Source organism: Aotus nancymaae, unplaced genomic scaffold (assembly GCF_030222135.1).
Source record: "Aotus nancymaae isolate 86718 unplaced genomic scaffold, 86718_ANA_hifiasm-v0.15.2.pri h1tg000064l_1, whole genome shotgun sequence".
Lineage (NCBI taxonomy): Eukaryota > Metazoa > Chordata > Mammalia > Primates > Aotidae > Aotus > Aotus nancymaae.
This window is the reverse complement of record NW_026988479.1, coordinates 19191401-19212524: the sequence shown is the minus strand read 5'-3', so window position 1 is coordinate 19212524 and position 21124 is coordinate 19191401. Positions and strand designations below refer to the sequence as shown.

Genomic DNA, 21124 nt, shown 5'->3' with positions numbered 1-21124 from the left:
TGACTAGAAACTCAGCTTCATGGATAATGTAGCTTAAAGAAAGTACAATTACAAAGTTTATCAATGGAAGTAGGATATTTTTTAGACTAAAAGGAAACAATATTAATAATTATGCTGGGGGTAAGTAAAAATAGGCAGAAAATGGGACAATGGGATTGTCTCTAGCAAATCACAGTAAGTGGTCATTCTACCTAAAGTTGTGCAGATGATACCTAAACCAATAAATGCTAAACTGAAAGGTGGTAAATTAAACACTTGAATGATCGATTTCAGAAATTCAAAAATATAGTTAGATAGAAGGTACAAAAATCTAGTGTTCAGTGGCAAAAAAGGGTAACTATAGTTAACAATAATTTATTGTATAGTTCAAAATAACTAGGATTTAGAATTTTCTCTACACAAAATAATGATAAATGTTTGAGGTGACAGATATCTGTTACCCAGATTTCATTATTACACATTGTATGCTTGTATCAAACTATCACATTTATCTCATAAATATGTACAACGATTATGTATCCATAAAACTAAATAAATAAATTCACCAATGGAGTAAAAACCTCAAAGGGTAGCTACCTGTTGGTCTCTAGAGTACAATCCTAGGCTTTTGGTTTGGTTGTTACATCCTTTTGCTGTTGCTATTTTTGTTTGGAGGGTAGTGCATTTGTTTGTTTTAGTTTTACTTGTGTTTTATTGGGATGGGAGGTGTTGAGAGAAATTTTTTCAGTGAAATTTTATTGTTCCTTTGGAAACTAGTCCCCAAACAATGGTCTGGCTTCTTTTGTGAGGGCCTCAGGATTTTGATCCCAGAATATAATGCAATGGTTCATGATAAATAGTATTACTATAAACCCTGAAGAAAGTTCTGCTCATTAGTTAATAACATGGTATTTAGAGTCACAATATTAAGGATTCCACCACCTTGAGAAAGTGATTTAATACAGCAGCCAAAGCATTCTTTTTCAAAAGAAAACAATCTAAACATCACTCATCAGTTCACAATCTTCACTTCTTTCAAAACCAACACACAAATCCCACAGGATATTTCCTGGCCCCTTTCTGTTATATCAGCCTCAATTCCTACGTGGCTCCCCTTATTTGCTCTTCCAGTCACTCAGGTTTCTCATAGAAGAGTGGTTCCCAAATTCAGCTGATGTCCCCACCCCCACCCCAGGGCCATTTGGATTTGGCAATATCTGGAGAAATTTTTAGCTGTCACAACTTGGTGGTAGTGGTGGGTTGTGGGGAGTACTGGCATCTAATGGCTAGAGGTTAGGGATGCTACTGCTAAGCATCTTACACGCACAGGGCAGCCCCCAACGAAGAATCATCTAGACCCAAAATGCCAATAATGCTTAAGTTTAGAACCCGATTTCATCTTTCATACTTCCCAGGTCTTGCATACATTGTTTTCCTTGCCTAAAATATTCAGGCTATTTTCCCTTGTCCTCCTTTACCCTTGCCCTTTCCTCTTTTTTCTCCTCTTCTCTAACTCCCACTCACCCTTCGATAACCCTCTTATAGTGGCTTTACAGACTCTTCTTTACAGATGAATGTTACACTCTTTCAAAGAATTATGGAGCACTAAAGAATATCAGTAGCAATTTCACGTGCATTTGTAGGTGTTTGATTAGCCCTCTCCACCACCAACTCCAGGTGCGTAGATATCATACAGCTTATATTTACCACAGTATCCCCCCAGCTAGCATAGAATGAATGAACACTTAATAGCCTCATTTACAAAAGGGAAGTAACAGTCACTATCTCATTGGGTTGCAAAGATTAAATAATACATGTAAACTCTTAAGCGCCGTGCTTGAATCACAATAAATGCAGACACTGAGGCACTGCAGTTTGTGGACGGGAGCAGGAGCTCCTTCTGTCTCATTTTAGCGCCTCCCGCACCAGTACCTCGGTCTGAGAAAGTCCTCCTCCTCACCGTAAGCAGCAATCGCTGCGCCTGCGCTTTCCTGGTTCCACCGCTAACAAGGCTGCCGGAAACACTTTCCCCCTTCGCATTGGCCCGCCGCAGGCGGGTTAGATACTGCGCATGCTCCATATTCGTGTCTCCTCCCCCCGCCCACCGGTGCCCAACCAAAGAGGAGAGCGCAAAACCTGCCAACACGCCTGCGCGAGCGGGCATGCCCCGGAAACAGTTCTTTGGCCCTGTGACACGTAGCAACGGGGCTAGTTCAGGGTCTGAAACTGAGTTTGGGGATTGTTTGGGATTGCCGAAGCTACTGCCTTTGCCGCCAGCGCAGCCTCAGCGTTTGGTGAGTGACCCAGGCCCGTGGCATACTGTTCGGCTTCTCTCCACACCTGTGCAAATGGGCTTGTTGCCGTCTTTCGGCGCCGCGCCCTGGTTCTTTCGCTCAGACCCTCGTTCCCATTCAAGCCCTTGCTCTGATGCGGGCCCCTGCACCTCAGGCGCGACCTTCCAAGATTCTGCACTTTCCTGGCAGGCGGCAGGCCTTATGTTTCAAGGAAGCAGTCGCGTTGTCAGCTGTAAAGCCCTGTCCCAAGGTGAAAAATCATTTTTGTTATTATCGATATTTTAGACCCCTATGGAACCACCACTCCCACGACCTCGCCCCTAACGGAAGGCACATCAGCTCCTAAGGTGGAGTTGTCTTACTGGGCCGCAACTTCGGGAATAGACATTTTCTTACTCTCTCTCCTCTACCGCTCTTCGAATGCTGCATTTCCTCCCTGACCTCCTCCCTGCCCTCCGCATTACTGACGAAATATTTGTTGTGTTCTGTATTTGCTTAAGCAGACTGCCAGGAATGAATTCAGTAGGATCTTGGGCATAAGCAGTATTTACTATTTCTCTTTTATTACAGATTATTTGCAATGTCCGGTTTTGAAAACTTAAACACGGATTTCTACCAGACAAGTTACAGCATCGATGATCAGTCACAGCAGTCCTATGATTATGGAGGAAGTGGAGGACCCTATAGCAAGTAATTTTTCATCTTTGGCAATTAATTTAGTCTACATTGCAGGAAAAACACATATTTAGAATATTTGGTTCTGCCTAAAACAATGTGTGAACATGTCCTTTATCAGGAATATGATCTTTCATGCATAATCTTCTTCCTCAGGAGAGACATGTGACATGTGACTGTTTTGGGTTTGAAAGTATTGCTCTATTTAGAGTTGGTTATCTTCTGCAAAATCTTCAGGTGCACCATGAATGGAAAAGTAGCTTGTTTGAAGAACTGTTTTCTAGTAACAGTATTTCTGTATTTAGATGAAGATGGGAGCTTCAGGTACCTAGGAGATAGGCTGTTGTTAGTTCATGGGACTAGTGAAAAATTAAGATCTTTTGTTAGCAGTAAAATCAGTCCAACTCTGAGACTTTTATCAGTGCTACTTGAAAGTGCTTAGTGACATTACTTAACAGTGTAAGGTCACTATTATGAATCTTCAGGTGGTTTTCATACAGCAGTTGATAATCATTTTTAATACTCCTCTTTCTGAAACCCTTATGGTCAGTACCACACATGTTGTCAGTTGCATACTGAGAAGGTGGACTCAGAGCCATTAGCCTCTGAACTTTTTTTTTTTTTAAATCATCTTTTTATAGTACCTGGTGTTTGTGACAAAAATACAATGAACTGAAGTCTTTCTAGCAATCTAATCTAGGACATCGTCTCCTTAGTTTCTTCGGTCCCCAGAGATAATCTTAATGGCTTCCTGTCAAATAGAGCTTCCTGTATTAGGGCTGCTTAAACTTTTTTAGATGGTTCTGGATCTCTTTGGGAATCTTATTACAACTGGACCTCTTTCCCATAAATACATGCATTCACTCAAACACCGAAATAAATGTGCATATATAACTTAAGACAATTCATGTGTTATACGATGTTCATCCATGGATCCTGAATTTAAAACCTCATAAAGACTGTTCCACAATGAGGGCAGGGGAAGGTAATGTATCTGTCAGTTTGTGAGAAACATGCAGTACCAGAATGTGTTTGGATTAGAGTGTCCAAGAATTTAAGAAACAAAACAAAATTCAAATTCACACTTGCTCTGTAATAGTCTGTCTTGGCTAGGCTATCCTTTCTAAAACTATAGACCCTTTGAGTCTGCTTAATTTGTTATATTCTAAGGCTTTGTTTTACCCTCTAAAACTTAACACACTTGAACAATGGTAGTGAGCATGTCAGAATGCCCTCTGATTCATTTCTCTTTTCTGTTAAATTCTTAATTACATATCAATGAGGATTTATCTCTTTTGATCAATTAATGGGCAGAATTGGAAAATTTGTATTGAGATATTTCCATTCATTCATTTACCTAAATATGTATTTTTGGTGGTTGCTCTGTGTATAGGAGAGCCAGAGTCCATCTAATAAACCCTTGCCTAAAGCAGCAACAGGGCTTCAGAGAACCTGTCTCTGTATGCAGGCCTGTTTTTAACCAAATAGTTTTTTTATAGTTAGACTCAACATAATTATTCCATTTAGATTGTAGCCTATGGGATTTATCTGTCTCTGCCTTTCTTTTCTGTCCTGTCCACGTTTGCTTCACTTAAAAGGTGTGACTTACAGTCTCATTCCATTTAACAGTCATTTCAGTCTCTATACAGCAATTTAGATATTCTAAACAATTTGTTGCTAGTTAGCACTTGTTGCTATCTCACAGTTTCATTCCAACCAAATTATATTCCTGTAAGCACTGCTTCAATACTAGTGAAGCTTTATTCCGGGTGATTATATAACCATTATTGCTATAAACTTGGCTTTATAGATGATGCCTGGGAAAAAAAGAAGCCTAATGTATTAACAGTAATAAGTTTGAGTTTCTGAGATTTATTTTTTAAAAATTGAACTCTTCTGTGTGTACCTTGAAGTAGATCTGCAATCTGATGGCATTTTAAACATCCATCTCAATTAACCAAATAATATTTTGTTTGATTTGCTAACTTGGTAACAAATATCCGCCAATAACATTTAGTTCTCCATTGGTGAAAATCTAGGTGCAAATAGCATATTACTTATGTTGTCTTTAAGTTTTTAACTTGACTTGTTACTAGTACACAGTTCTGCATTTTCCATATGAAGTCAGCTTTAACATTTTGTGGCTTCCTCTATAGGTGTTTCACAAGTATCATTCATACATCTGTTCACCAAAAAAGAAAAACAAAAACAAAAAAGTATAAAAGACCGTTTGATCATAATCTGTTGAGTTATACAAACAGAAAATTGGACAGGTTCCACATTGTATTCTAGATATGCATATGAAATATATCATAATACCAAGTTACATTTTTTAAAGTATGAAAGCTATTATGTTTTTTCTCCTTTGATTTACCTGATAGCATCTTTATGGAATATTTGAGGATTTCCATGAACTTGGGTAACCAACCCAATATGTTAAGAGACTTTGTCTTTGTTGTTGGTACAGAGTACTTATGAGAGTATTAATTTAGTATCTGCTACTCTTCCTGCCATGCAAGTATGTTGCTTTAGTCTATAAAGATCATGTGTGCCATACCATGTTTTAGTTTAAAACCAGCAGGAGTAAGTCAGAAATTTTCCTGAATAGGTCCTGATAGAAAAGGAAAATAGTAAAATTCTATGATGCTGTAATTCTCACCTTTCCTCTTGAAGATGGAATGATGGTGCCACCTTTGAAACAATAAATTGCTTGCATGAAATTTATGGGTGTATATCAGCAGTTCTAAAATTTAGGCTGTAGACTACAGAGGGTCCTTCAGACTCTTCTGAGATTCTCTAAGGTCAAAGTTATTTTCATAACAATACTAAGATACCATATACCTTTTTAGGTATGTTAACATTTACAGTGCTGTTGCAAAAGTATTGACTGGTAAAACTGATGGTACCTGAGTATGAGTCAAGGTAGTGGCATCAAGTTGTTCTAGTAGTCATCATATTCTTTATCACTCTACAGACTTGTTGGAGAATGGGCAGGGAGTCAATTTCATTTAAGGATTCTCTTGAAGAAGCAGTAAGAATTATTTTATTACACCCTGACCCTTTAGTACACATATTTCTTTAATATTCTGTGTGACAAAATTTAGTATTTAATGAAAGTACAATGACTGTCTTTACGAAAAGCACTTGTGCAAGCTGAATTGGCTGTTACTCCTGAAGACCATTTTTATTTGAAAGAACAACTGATAAACTATGGTTATTCAGACTTGAGCATTTGGCAGATATTTTCTCAAAAATGAATAAAGTGAGCCTCACTCCAAGGAAAACTGACATTATGACTATAGGAATTTAAATGGGAATTAGACTAAAGGATTTCTAATGCTTCTCAGCTCTCATTTTTTAGAATATCTTTTAAAGTAACTGTTTCACATCTGTGTTTCTTAGTATATCATTTGATTAGTCCCATCAATCGCTGGATTTTTTCAGAACATGGTGGAACAGATGTTTAAAGATGTGGCTTCAATATCCTTCTCTTCCCTCTTGTCATTGTCACTGAAATAGCTGTGATAAGCTTTCCCTCTAGATGCAGGGTTTTCTATAGCACATATCAAATGAGACAATAAGTGTGTAACTATGAAAAATTAAAAGTACTCTTCAAATGCAAAGTGTACTAAAAATGTTCTGTTATATTCAGCAAGTGCTCACAAAGCAAAAGCTTGATTTGTCCACTCTATTTTAAAATTGATGGTTGTTCTTAAAGAGATTTGTCCACTTGTCAAAGGTAACATACTATGAAGAGTAAAGAAGAATAGTAATTCAATGGCTATCCAAATTACAGTGGAAAATTATGTAACATGTATTGCAAAGTCTGACATCCTAAGCTTTCATTCATTCTTAGGCACAGATTTTATTTCATAGTGTATCTTTATATTGTATATATTCACTAAGGGAGAAAAATAGAGACAATTTTAAAGTTTTCATTTGTTGACCTCCTAACCTTTAACAGTTTATTAAATGCTTAGTGCTACATAAGTGAATATTGGTATCATTAAGAAGATTTTCTTTAAAAATTATGATTTTTCACTGTAGATAATCAGCTTGATCTTGGTAATCATTTCAATCACGATTTATAAAAATTGGCCAAGTATATATCTTACGAATTTGCGCAACTAATGTTCTCTAGCTGTCACATGAAAATTTAGGAATTTAAGGGATGATAACTGTACAGGAGTTGAAATACTTCTGAAAAAATTAACTTACTTTCATTTATAGACAGTATCCTGGCTATGACTACTCGCAGCAAGGCCGATTTGTCCCTCCAGACATGATGCAGCCACAACAGCCATACACTGGGCAGATTTTCCAGCCAACTCAGGCGTATACCCCAGCTTCACCTCAGCCATTCTATGGAAACAACTTTGAGGATGAGCCACCTTTATTAGAAGGTAAGATTGGTTGCAACACTTGATAGTACTCAATAGTATTCAGTTGGTTAGTGAAAATTAATCTTAATTTGGAGAAGTTGTCTTTTCCTTTAAAAAAAAAATAATCTTGTAGAAGAGAGTTTTCTGCTAAGCAACTCATTTTAAATAGAGTATGTATGAGACCACACTGGGCCAGAGGACCAAATTTTTTAATAGCTCTTTTAATAGTGATGATAAAGTATGTTACTGTGTCAGCATTGACTTTTACTTCAGTTTATTGACTAAATTCTACTGGTAGAAAAGTGAGAAGAAAAAGCGTGGTATCCATTATTCTATGTGGAAATAAACTGGCAGAAGTCGTAACATCACTAAAAATATGGTGATTTTCCACACACTGGAGCCTGTCGGGGTGGGAGGGCTAGGGGAGGGATAGCAGGGATTTGGGGGCTAGGGGAGGTATAGCATTAGGAGAAATTTCTAATGTAGATGACAGGGGGATGGATGCAGCAAACCACCATGGTATGTGTACACCTATGTAACAAAACTGCACAATCTGCACATGTACCCAAGCATTTAAAGTATAATTAAAAAAAAAAATGGTGATTTTCAAATTGTATTCCAAAATCTAGAAAGCCGTAGTTCTGAACATGTTTTTTGAACCTGATACTCTTTGAAAATCTAATGAAAGCTATGAATACTCTCCTCAGAAAAATATGCACACATGTGCTTAGAGATACAGTTTTGTATACAGTTAAATTGGCCCCCAGGTATTCCTGAAGCCCCAGTTAAAGAACCTCTTACTATTAACCCTTTTATTATATTCTTTGCTATGCAGTCATACCTGAGGGATGTAGTAAGTGTCTGTTTGATCATGTCCATACCCTTTTCCAACACCAGTACAGAAATGACATTTGTGGGATGAGCACCACAATGAAGACTGGCATAGAGATATAAATAATATCATATAAAATAATATCATCCAGGCCAGGCACAGTGGCTCAACACCTGTAAACCCAGTGCTTTGTGAGGCCGAGGCTGGAGGATCTCTTGAGAACAAGAGTTCAAGACCAGCCTGAGCAACACAGCAAGACCCCATCCTTAGAATAAAAAAATAAAAAAAAAAAAAAATTCAGAACAAGAACAGCAGAAAATAAAAAATAAATAAAATAAAAAATTAGCTTTGTGTTGTGAGACACACTTGTGGTCCCAACTACTCGAGAGACTGAGGCGGGAACATCACTTGAGTTCAGGAGTTCAAGGCTGTATGATCATGCCACTGCACTTTAGCCTGGGTAACAGAGTGAGACCCTATCTCAATAATGATAATAATATCATCTAATATTGCTAGATCCTTTTTTGATGCTATCTGTGTCATTTTGTCTCCTGTTTCAACATAGATTTTGATAAATAAAAAATACATCACAAATATCCTAATTAACTTTTAAATTTTCTTTCTCCTTAGAGTTAGGTATCAATTTTGACCACATCTGGCAAAAAACACTAACAGTATTACATCCATTAAAAGTAGCAGATGGCAGCATCATGAATGAAACTGATTTGGCTGGACCAATGGTATTTTGCCTCGCTTTTGGAGCCACATTGCTACTGGTAAGATTTTTATTTCATCCTCCAGGGTGCAATTAAATAACCTTTAAATTTTAAATGTTCTACTAAAAGCCATTTTGAAACTCTGTTTGTACACCTAAAGCCTTTGATGTGTTTGAAATAGTATTGAGTTGCTTGTATTTATACCTATTCGTTAGTTCTCCATCCATAGTAAGTATAGCATGTTTTAAAAATCATTTCTTATTCTAAAAAATGATTCAATTAGGGGGAAAAAAAACAAAAACAATAGTAAATAACAGGTATGGCTTCGGTCTCTCATTAGAATTCTATCTTTTCAGAGACTACTTACAGTTTTTATACTATTGCTTTTTTTTGTTAATGACAGCATTAAAAAAAAAAATCTCCAGACCTTGGTTAAAGTTTTGTTATAGTCATACTGATTATTACTTTTCTGTATATTATTTTCTCAATTTATCACCTTCCCAAGAATGTTAAGGCATATTGAAAACAGAAAAATTGTAAAGATAATTGTTAATAATTATTTTATCTTCTGTCTCTGAATTATAAGAGATAAATAATACATAGAAGTTGGGATTTCTAGTCAGAAGAGCTGGACTTGAACTGAGTGCTCCTACTCTGCCTTTGGCTACATCATTTAATCCTTCAGTTTCCTGTCATAGAAAATAATCCTATCCTGCTTACCTAGCAAGATTATTTTGAAGATGAAACAAGACAGGTTATGTGAGAACACATTGAAAAATTAAAAACACTGTACAAGTATAAGGTTTATTATTACTACATGAATGAATTCCTCAGTGAACTCAGCTTTTTCAGACTTCTGCACTTTTAATCAAGTATTTACAAATAACCTAATAAAAGTCCCAATAATTTTTTTACTTAACATAATCTGTAGAGGCATTCTCATAATTTAGTTTTATGTGACAGAAATTAGATAAATCAGGAACTTTTTTGAAGGCTTTTCTGTGAATTGGTTTTAGTGGTAATGTGACCTGAATATAACGTTTGTTCACGAACTTGACTAAGAGTAGGATAATTCCAATTTAGCTAATCTTTGCAGTGCTTTAAACTGTTTATTGATGTCTTTTTTTAATCAAAGGACTGCATAAATCAGCCAATAATTTGGAAAGAAAAAATATCTTCCATTATATTCCTCTTGCCATTTCTTCTCTCCTCCTCACAGAACCCTGGATTCCTGTCTGTCCTTGCTCCTCTAACACCCATATAAAGTGAATCATAAGATTTCTTCTTAGAAAGATTATTACTACCTCCACCAATGAAAATTAATTGCTTTGGGGTATTTTTGGTGGAGTTAGGTACTTTCAGCTGATATTCCTATTCCTATTCCTATTCCATTCTGAATGGCTTTCCATCTTGTCTCTAGTTTATTTGCTTAAAGTCATCCAGAGTTCTTTTTAGAAACCTTACTGTTTTAGGTCTGCTATGTTTGTGTCTCTTTGCTCACTTCTATGCCCAGTTCACATGCTAACTGGAAAATGCAGAAAGAAATATCTGTGCACTTTAAAGTTACGAAGACTCTAACAAACCTGTCTGCTCAGTCTTTTACTTCTCTACATAAAGACTGGATACATCTGTAGATTTTAATGCTTATCAGTTATTTCCTACATGTACGATTCAGGTGAAATAAGGCCAAAAATAATTTATATTTTACCCTTTAACCTGTAATCTTTTTTCTTTACCCATAGGCTGGCAAAATTCAGTTTGGCTATGTATACGGGATCAGTGCAATTGGATGTCTAGGAATGTTTTGTTTATTAAACTTAATGAGCATGACAGGTGTTTCATTTGGTTGTGTGGCAAGTGTCCTTGGATATTGTCTTCTGCCCATGATCCTACTTTCCAGCTTTGCAGTGATATTTTCTTTGCAGTAAGTACTGATCTTTATTTTGGGGGTTGCTTGACCGATTCTATGTAGTATATTTGCCTCATCTTCAGTTTCAGATAAATCACTGCTTTTCAGCAAACATATCAGATAGTGCCTCTGATAGTAGGGACTGTGCCAAATGATTTTGGATGAAGAACAATGGTAATGAGAATAAATTTAAAAACCTTTTATATCATTTCCATTTTACCCATGATAAAGAATTTCACTAGTTTGTGTTTACTTATCATTGTCATAGTGGTAACGAATTGAACAGGGTGATTGTTAAATATTAACTTAAAAAGTTCAAGATGTTAGTGTTCAAATTATGCTTAATTACCCTCTTCAATATTTTCTAGATCCGACCTAATTTCTTGAAACCATTGGGCATGTGCCAAATGTATGAATAATAAATACATACTCTATTGGACAGCTTTTTAACTGGAAATGTATTCTTTTTATGACAAGCGGCTGTTAAGAGCCTACGATGTTTCTCAGATAGATATACTTGTAAGCAGCTTTAAATATGTGTAATTTTTAGATGATACTTTAGGTTAGGTTAAAAGGAAAGGTATGGCCAGGCGTGATGGCTCACGCCTGTAATGCCAACACTTTGGGAGGCCAAGGTGGGCAGATCACCTGAGGTTGGGAGTTCAAGACCAACCTGACTAACATGGAGAAACCCTGTCTCCAAGGGGACATTTGGCGATGTCTGATGGGGGGGCAAAACAGCCCCCACAACAAAAATACATCCAGCCCAAATGTCAGTAGTGCCGAGGGTGAGAGACCTTATGTTTTTAAAAAGTAAAATGTAGTTCTAAAAAAGCTATTTATCACATGAAATGAATCAGCATCATTGAATTTACTGTGAGGTACATTTTAGCATTGAAAAAAAATAGTGATTATTTCTGCATGTATCTACTTGCCAATTTAAAATGTAAATTTAAAATGCTTTTCTTTAGAATAGGTTATTGTAGTGTTCTTACATAACTAATCTCATCTGCTTTTTTTTTCCTCCTCCCCCTTTTTTCCTTATTGGTTACAGAGGAATGGTAGGAATCATTCTCACTGCTGTGATTATTGGATGGTGTAGTTTTTCGGCTTCCAAAATATTTATTTCTGCATTAGCCATGGAAGGACAGCAACTTTTAGTAGCATATCCTTGTGCTTTGTTATATGGAGTCTTTGCCCTGATTTCTGTCTTTTGAACTGAATTTATCTGGGATGTGGACATCAGTGGGCCAAATGTGCAAAAAGGACCTTGAACTCTTAAATTGGACCAGTGAACTGCGGTAGTGCAACTCTCATGCAGATTTACATTTGACTGTTGGAGCAATGAAAGTAAACGTGTACCTCTTGTTCATTTTTATAGAACTTTTGAATACTATATTGGGTTTATCTGCAGTGCAACTAGCTTTAAATGTTTGTGTTTATACAAATAAGAAATGCTATTTCTTTCCGGTTCCTGCAGCCTTTGAAAAACCTTTTCTTTGCAAATTATAATGTTTTTGATAGATTTTTATCAACTGTGGGAAACCAAACACAAAGCTGATAATCTTTCTTAACAACAACCCAGACATAGTAAAGAAGACTTACTGCAAAAAATATTTTTCCGAGGATTTAGGAAAGAAAAATTGCCTTGTATTCTCAAGTTCAGGTACACTCAAAGCAAAAAAGTGATCCAAATGTAGAGTATGAGTTTCCACTCCAAAAATTTGACATTGCTGTAAATTATCTCATGGAATTTCTGCTAAAATTCAGAGCTATAGGAAGTTCACAGTCTACCTTATTGTAGACGTGAAATGTGAACACTTATTTAGATATTAGTGTTAACTAAAGCTTAGTGACCTGGAATGGTTGCATTGATGCTCATGGTTGGGTCTCCACGTTTCCCAAAAAAGAAAAAAATCACTAACCTTTTTTGAGAAAAATATTTAAAGTTTTACAATTTCAGTATTGCAGTTATCAATGTAAAGTACATTTGAATGCTTATTAATTAAAACTTTCTCAATTAATTTTAACTGTGTTGTTGAGTTTACTTTTACTAAACTAATGTTCTCTTTGTCTCTTTTAACTAGGCTCTGATTTTGACTCCTAATTTAACCTAAGCTTTAAGAATAGAATCAGCTAGTATAGAATCAGACAAAAAGGGGATTAAGTGAGAAGCTGATTACTTTGAGTTACATTATTTTCTTGTATTAAATATGTTTGATTTATATTGTCATGTTCTCTTGCCAGAGAGTTTTAGGAAAATACTGTGTCTTGTATACTGATCATTGGCTTTTTCTAGAAAAACTGCCTCTGCTTCTGGACAAACCCCAGTTATAGTTATGAGAAAGATATGGTATGGGGAGGAAAATGTTGCTTTTTTTAAAAAGAGACTTTCAGACTAAATAAAAAGAAATACCAAACTGATATATCAATGGTTCTTTTTTAGAACAAGTTTTCAAAGCATAAAAAGAGATTGAGAGAATTAACATATTTATTGATTCACATAAGTATGTTTTTCTTCATTCTTAATCTTCTGGAGAAACCCACTTGCCGTTAATTTGTTTGGGCTAGGTTTTCATACTTACCAAATTAGTTTAGGAAAGCAATTTGGTAGGTTTTCAAACTTAGCAAATTTTGTATGGTAATTCTTGTATAGTATTTTGTCTTTGCAATTCATTTGTCTTTTTCAATATAGTTCTTGTTAAGGCAAATGTAACAATGTCTTTCATTAATATCCAATTCTTGCTAATAAACGGTAGAAGATGCTTTGGGAATTAAAATTACCTCACTGTTGGTTAGACTTAACACTGCTAATCTTCAGCCAAATACCACAAATGGATCAAATTATTTTCTTATTTGTTGTTTACCCTATCCCCAACAGAATTTTTAGTTTAAATCATTTTAGAGATTTTTTTTTGTTGGTGGTTATTTTTTACTTAGCTCCAAAATAATAAGGTGCAAAACTATTTTATCCTTAACTGTTGCTGTCAAAATAGCAATGCGATAGAGTTGCATTTGATGCAAGTTTAGTTCTAGAGTTTGTTTGGTTACCTGCAGAGTCATATATAGCGCAAAGTTCTCTTAAACTCTTCTTAAAAATATAATATATGTAGTCATATTTATATACACATTAAAGACTGTCGTACTGTGTCTCAAAAGTACTATGTGTTTTTTTTGTTGTTTGTTTTGTTTTGTTTTGTTTTTTGTCTAGCATTGGAATAGATATCTATTTCTTCAGTTAACTACCAGATAGATTATCTGCCTTGCTTTAGGGCCCATTTTATACTGAAAGCATACAGGTATCTTTAAACACTAGACACACTCAGCATAGCTAAAAGCTCATCCAGTGATTGTCACTGAGTAACTGAAACTCACTGTAGGGGTGCCAGACTGACACATGCCTTATCTCCAAATATTGTACTTGTGAGTGGAGTGGCCAGTTGACTTACACTAGTGTGTTATTAATGCATGCATACATGCTGCCAAGATCATGTAGTTGATTTTACATATGAAGTAAATGCATATTTTATGGCTTTGCTATAATACTGTGATTACCAATGGGTATTTTCAAGAACTATATAACTAGGCTTATGGAAATAGACATTCTTTCTCCAGATACAGTTATGCAGATAATGCAAAGTTCTGTAAATCTTAAAATACTATCTTTGGATAGTGGCCACCTAATCAAAGAGAATTTTAAAAATTGTATCTAATGACATGATTTGGGATAGAACTTAAGCATTGTGCATTTGGTATTTTGCAAATTTGTATTTTTAACCTTAATTGGCATTGCTAAACTCAAATATGTGCTCCAAAGTTCAGTCAGTTGTCTCTAAAGTTAAAATTATGCTATTATGCTTGCAGTACTTACTACCTGCAGAAAAGGGAGCCTTTCTGATGTGAAGTATACACTATTTTTCTTTTACATAAATAGAAGAATTTTAAACTTTGGGTAAAGGGAAACTGCAAGTTAAAATCTTATTCTATAGTGATACTCTGACTTAATCATGACAAGTTATAGGAAACCAAGGCCACATTTGCCATGCTGTTATATAAAGCAGATCTGTTACTCAGACAAGTTTTTTCCCTTCCTCTGTCGGGACAAAATGAAAAAAATATATAGCAAATATTTAGCCTTTCATAAAGTAGTCTAGAAAGTTTTCAAAACAGTATAACAGCTCTCATGGTACAGATTATACAATGAAGCATGCTTACCCAGGAGTACCACTGGGCCTTCCCTCAGTACTACCTAGAGTAAACCTCCTACCCAAACAATTCCTCATGTTAAAGCTGCCCTCACATGCTGTCCACTGACTCATATTGTGATATGTCAAATTTCAACTGCTGTTAACTAGCAAAAACTAAAGTACCTTTTCAATGATAGTTACAGAAGATGAGTTCATGAGAGACTTTTATTTATTTATAGAGTGTATTTAGGATTTATGGAATGAAGTGTGTCAGTAACAAGGTATCAAAATTTATTGGAAACGCCTTAAGGAAGAATTGGTTCATATGCTTTAATGAATACATAAGAATGATCTGTCATTAGCTTGCCAAGCATACAGTGTTTGTTTTTATACAGTCTAAATAAAACCTGTCCTCACCACTCTACAGTCTAGGCTAGTACTACTTTTCACCCCTAATGAAGAAAGAATTAACTTTTAAAAAAATTAACTCTGCTTCTGCACCATCCAAATTATTGGAGTTTGAATTGTAGTACATTACTATTACTTGAATTTGAATAAGTTAATTTGTTCATAAATAAATAATTGATTTTGTAACTGGGCAATAGGTAAAATGAAACATTAAATATTTAAATTGTCAATTTCTAGGGATTGGCAGAGTCCTTAGTCAAACTTGTGTTATTATTAACAAATATGTGTCTCAGGATGGTGACCATCAAAACTGAAGAATGAAATTTTGATAGTAGGCAGTTGTGATTTTGCATCACAGGTGGAAATATTTCTTCTGCCCTTGAGCACAAAGTTCCTACTCTGTTTAATGAAGAACATTATCTGCTGATGGAGCACAATGTCCTGTGTTTGTGTGTAAATAAATTAAAATGATTACACACTCAAATAAGGACTAATTAAATAGAGAGCTGTTCTAATTTAAAAGCACAAATACTTTCTTGAGCACATTAGGTTCTAAAAATCAGATGTTACATTTTTTGTAAGCTTAACTAATTAGGCGCACATTGCGTATATGAATTTGGTTTATTTCTGCAACTAGCACTAAATCTTCTGATTGCTGGCAGCGTGATTAATTATGCATTAAGGTGTTTTCAATAGCTTATCAGCACTTGTGGCACACACGAATAAAGGAAAAAACGGGAAAACGAAGTACTCAGAAACATTTAAGATGCTTGTAAATTATACTTTTAATCTAGTTGGATGACTCATTTTCCTACAAACAAAAAATCTAGTTATTTTATATTTTCCTAGTTCACAGGAATGTCTTTATAAAATTTAATGACATATTTGCCTTCGGTTACCAGTTTCATGGTCTGATAATATTGGAGGACTTGGTAGAGTCTTTAGGCAATGAATGGTACTAAAAGCCTTTTTGTTTTCTGTTTTAATTTTCTAAATGTAAACGTCTTTATTTCCTTTTCTGGATACACTATCATTGTGATAAAATACCTCCATATAGCAATAAATAGCAGACTATTCATAAGGTGTTTCAAAATGGATGACCCTTAAAAATATTATGCCAAGTAAAAAAAAAAACCAAATACGAAAGGCTACATATCATATGATTCTATTTATATAAATATCTAGAAAAGGCCAGTCTATAAAGACAGCAGATAAGTAGTTGGCAGGAGGTGGTAGTGGGGATTGATGGCAAATGAGCAGGAGGGAAGTTTTTCAGTGGTGATGGCTGCACAACTGTATGTTTATAAATTTAAGTGTATACTAAAATAGGTGGATTTTGTGATATGTAAATTATGTTAATAAACTTTAGAAAACATGGAAAAGGAAATGGGAGGCAGAGCAACCGCCAGCACATACATGTTTCTAGAGTTCAAGAGAAGGGTTTTAGGATAGATTTTAATAGAGACAAAAATATATATAGTACCTTTTCCCAGAAAAATATTAATATCAAACAAGTGAAATTGTCCGTCTGTCCCCAAATTTCATTCCCCACCTAACTCCCTTTAAATAGATTAGCATGCATTTTATCAGACTATACATATAGGTACCCATTCTTCCTAGTGGCTTATGTACACATGAATACATACATGCACATTTTATTTCTATTGAAATAAAATTCAAGTAACAAAATTTACCATTTTAACCATTTCAAAGTATACAAATCAGTGTTTTCTAGTATATTCACAGTGTATTCTAGTATATTGTACAGTCATCACCCAGCACTATTTTCAGAATATTTCTATCACTTCCCCCTCACACCAAAGAAAAAAACCTCTATACCTCTAATTTTTCCCCTCCCCTCATACCCTGGCGTGTACAACTCTTTTTTTCTGTCTCTGGACCTGCTTATTATGGACATCTCATAGAAATGGAAGCATACACTATGTGGCCTTTTGTTTCTGGCATCTTTGAATTTACATAATGTTTTCAAAATCTCTTGTTTTTAAACTTAGCAGTCTGTTATGGGCATTGTTACATATGCTGAACATTGAGATTACTTCAATCTTTTTAAGGCTGAAAATCATTTTATTAAATGAGCAGAGTTTAATTTACTTAGTCGCCTATTGTTGGACAATTGATGTCTTTGTACTTTTTTTTTAAACTAAGTGGTGCAGCTTTGCTATTGGCATTTTTATAGCTAGAGTGTCGCATTTGCTGTTCATTGTGCTCAGGTTGATCATTATCGTAAACTCAATTTAAATTCTTAAAAATGTCAATATTTTTATGCCCCAGTAGGTTTTTCTTAGTGTGAATGTAGTTTTATTTTAGTTGTTGAAGCATGCAAATCACATCTATGTTAGTACAAGGCATTGCTCTTTGGTTTTCAACTATCAATGTTTTTCTACTACTCTGTAACAGAGGAATATGAATAATGTCAAACAGATGATAAACACCCCCACCTCAAATTATTCACATATTTGAATAATTAGAATGAAGATTTTATTCAAAGTGAGCTGCCTTTTTTTTCTTCCCATTTAGAAGAATCATTCTGACAGTGTAATTTTTAGGGTCACTGTCTTTACATAGGTTTCTAAGAAATTCTGAAATAATCCCATTTTAAATTTTTTGAGTGAGTCTGTATGCCCATTGAATTTAGTCGTTTCATGCTGTCCCTAACGTTTGACTAATTGTGCTTGAATTGTATCAATACTCAATGCTAACAATAAAGTCAAATGTATAACATGATCTGACAGTGGCTTTGCTCAAGTTAGGACTTACTGCCCAATTTGTTCCTATTTAAATTCCTAAGTGTTAAGTTTTACCACAGTAAGAAAACTAAAAGCAACACCTCAAATTCAGACATCTGCATAAATCAGTTTGTTATATAAATTTGTATTGAGCTTCAAGAGTTGAATTTCTTAGTCAAATGATTTAAAATGATGCATTTTTTGTTGTTTTTTGTTTGGATATGGTTGTTTTGAGGGCATTTGTTTGGGTATTCTATTCATAATAGAATATGGTCTGTAGATAGGCTTACTTTCTAATACATTTTTAAAAACCATTTTTGTATGTGTTAAATGTGGTGCATTTTACTCACTACATAAGCAGTCATACTGAACAACATCCCTTGGCCAAAATGCTTATTCAGTTACTCCTCACATGTCTGGGTCTATCACAAAGTTATACTTAAGGCTCAATTTGTATTCTCTTTAGATTATATTCTGTTCTGACCCTGGTTTAGACCATAGTCTTCTGATGGGATAACTTGGTTTTGGCATTTTCTATAATAGAGCCAATCATTTCTGTGGTTTGAATAAAAGATTAAACTGCATCTCCAATGAGGTGAAGAGTGTTTAGACATGGGTACATTGATCATCTACTTTGAACAAAAGTTAGAATTTAATATTTGACATGGGTCACACTGACTTTCTGTTTTTATTCACATCATAAAAATAGAATCATTTATGAACAAACCATGGAGGCTCTGTGTTAACAAGGAGTCAGCTAGAGGCAGAATGGAAGCTGAAGTGAGAGTGTGAAAGTCAAGACAGGATTGAAGGCGCTAGGAGGAATCTGGAGCCTTACCAGAATCAGCAGAAGAAAGGCTGGGAGAGATTGTGCTAAGATGTGCTGGGGATTTTGTTTTAATATTTATACTGTGTTAAGTAAACGTTGATTTTAAAAGTTTAGTATATCAAAATAAAGCCTATGTACATGGTATAAAAGCAGTAACTACTAAAAATAAGCAGCAGAAAGATATTGGAATGCTTTAAATCAATTTTCAAAGGAACTCAATTCTAAAGCAATTTTTAAATATTCACATAAAACAAGCCAATTCTTGCTGATATTAATTTAACATGTCTGTAAAACCTCTCAAAAATCCATTATAGTCCTAGTGTTGGGAAATTTTTCCTAATCACAAATTTAAATTTCTCATGTTGCAATTGGTGCTTGATTCTTTTCTCTTTATTGGAGATGGGATCACGTCACCATCCTCTGAGACTAAAGCAGGGAAGCTGTGGTCCCTAGTGAAGATCTACCATCCTAACAGGCTTCATTTCATCTGCCTCCCCTCCCATGCACACCCCCTATTTCCCCAGGCCCATTCCAAGGCTGATAGTGCTCTAATTGCTGGTACTGCTCCAAAAATTATTTTATGCATATTGGCAATTATGCTATTCTGATCAGAACAGAGCCTGTGAATTTGAACAGTTAGAGAGCAGTAAAATGCAGGCAGATTATCAGGATTTTAAAGAAGCCCACTATAGCTAATGCCTAGGGTATGGCTTCTAATCCTTACCTCTCTGTCTCTACCCTTTTGGTGTCTCATCCTTCTGTTTATTTCTGTTCCTTTCCTTTGATCTTTAATTGACTCTAATCTAGAAATAAGATGTTATTTGTAGCATTTGTTGTGCATCTCAAAGTTTTAAGTTGTCTATTCTTAGTTCTTTGTCGAAAAAGTAAATGAACTGAATATTTCATCTTCACGTGATGGGGAAAATAATATCAAATACATATATGCAAGTATAAGGGGAGGAATAATGCCCTTGCTTGAGATTTTCGTGGTTCAGGAACTTGGAAAATGTTTTCCACCCTCTCTCAGTGAGCTTTTCTCAAGGCAGTTCCAAGCCAGTCAGTGCCCACCATGAACAAAGTCCTGGTTTTGGCTTCCTCCTTAGCAAGCTTAATATTCTCTAATGTTTTGTTCTTCCCACAACTTACTTTCTTTTTCTGATTACCTTTGGATTCATCTCTAAATCCCTTCCAAATTATTCATATCTTTCTTTAATTGTATCGTCCAGATCAGGACATGCATGTTTCATGTATCTAATGACAAGTATGTAAAGGTGACCTCACATCGATTTTTTTTTCTTGAGACAGGGTGTTGCTCTGTTGCCCAGGATGGAGTGCAGTGGTGCAATCATGGCTTACTGCCGTCTCGACTTCTTGAGCTGAAGTCCTCCCTCCTCAGCTTTTTGAGTAGCTAGGACCACAGGCGTACGCCACCACCACATCTGGAATTTTTTTTTTACATAATTTTATAGAGACAGAGTCTCACTATGTTGCTGAATCTAGTCTTGAACTCCTGGGCTCAAGCAATCCTTCCATCTCACCCTCCCAATATGCTGGAATTACAGGCATGAGCCACTGTCCCCACCCATCTATTTTGTTTCATATAGCTAAGTGACACATTTCTTGCATACTTTTGAACTAAAGAGTGGTAAGCACATATCTTAGCACTAATCCTGTCATGGGTAAAAAATTTGGTAAGATTTTGAATAAGTAATTTTGAGCCTTAATTTTCTCTGTATAAAATGAAGAAATTGTATTACATTATATGCAAATGTATATTGCATATAATATATACAATAAGATAAAAAGTATAATACCATGAACCTTGCATTTAGAGTGAAATGTGAAAACAATATTAAATCTATCTAAAACACCTTGCATAATCTTTAATTGCATCCCATATCTTCCCCACAGAGGTTACTAGCTTATCATTTTGAGCATTTCTTTATATTTTTACTACCTACGTATCTATTCCTTAAAAAATGTAGTATTACTTAGCATGTTTTTGACTTTTATATAAATGACATAATGATGCGCTATTTTTCTGTAACTTGCTTTTTTTACTCCTAAGTTCATGCAATTCAGTTATGTGAGTACTTGGTGAGGCTCTGTTTACTGGTCTTCAGTATACCGTGAGTATATCATCACACATTGATCCATTTTGCTGCT

At 35.1% G+C, this 21124-nt stretch overlaps 2 protein-coding genes across 2 annotated transcripts in view; one reads left to right on the top strand and one right to left on the bottom strand.

The window, feature by feature from the left end:
- KCTD16 (potassium channel tetramerization domain containing 16) overlaps positions 1 to 1941 on the bottom strand; it is a 292539-nt gene extending 290598 nt beyond the window's left edge. The window contains exon 1 of the mRNA XM_012459532.2: positions 1912 to 1941. The gene's annotated coding sequence lies outside the window, so the exon portion shown is untranslated. The remainder of the gene's footprint in view (positions 1 to 1911) is intronic.
- Positions 1942 to 2146: 205 nt separating this feature from the next.
- YIPF5 (Yip1 domain family member 5) lies at positions 2147 to 13552 on the top strand. The gene is made up of 6 exons (XM_012459762.3): positions 2147 to 2273; positions 2844 to 2963; positions 7179 to 7351; positions 8793 to 8938; positions 10621 to 10802; positions 11842 to 13552. The coding sequence occupies exons 2-6, from the start codon at positions 2854 to 2856 to the stop codon at positions 12002 to 12004; spliced, it is 774 nt and encodes a 257-aa protein (XP_012315185.1). The 5' UTR covers positions 2147 to 2273; positions 2844 to 2853; the 3' UTR covers positions 12005 to 13552.
- The last annotated feature ends 7572 nt before the right edge of the window (positions 13553 to 21124 follow it).

Excerpts from the sequence above, each read along its gene's own strand:
- YIPF5 (XM_012459762.3), top strand. The coding sequence starts at position 2,854 with ATGTCCGGTTTTGAAAACTTAAACACGGATTTCTACCAGACAAGTTAC. Across the intron at positions 2,964-7,178 it reads AGTGGAGGACCCTATAGCAA|ACAGTATCCTGGCTATGACT; the intron begins GTAATTTTTCAT and ends TTTCATTTATAG. Across the intron at positions 8,939-10,620 it reads TTGGAGCCACATTGCTACTG|GCTGGCAAAATTCAGTTTGG; the intron begins GTAAGATTTTTA and ends CTTTACCCATAG.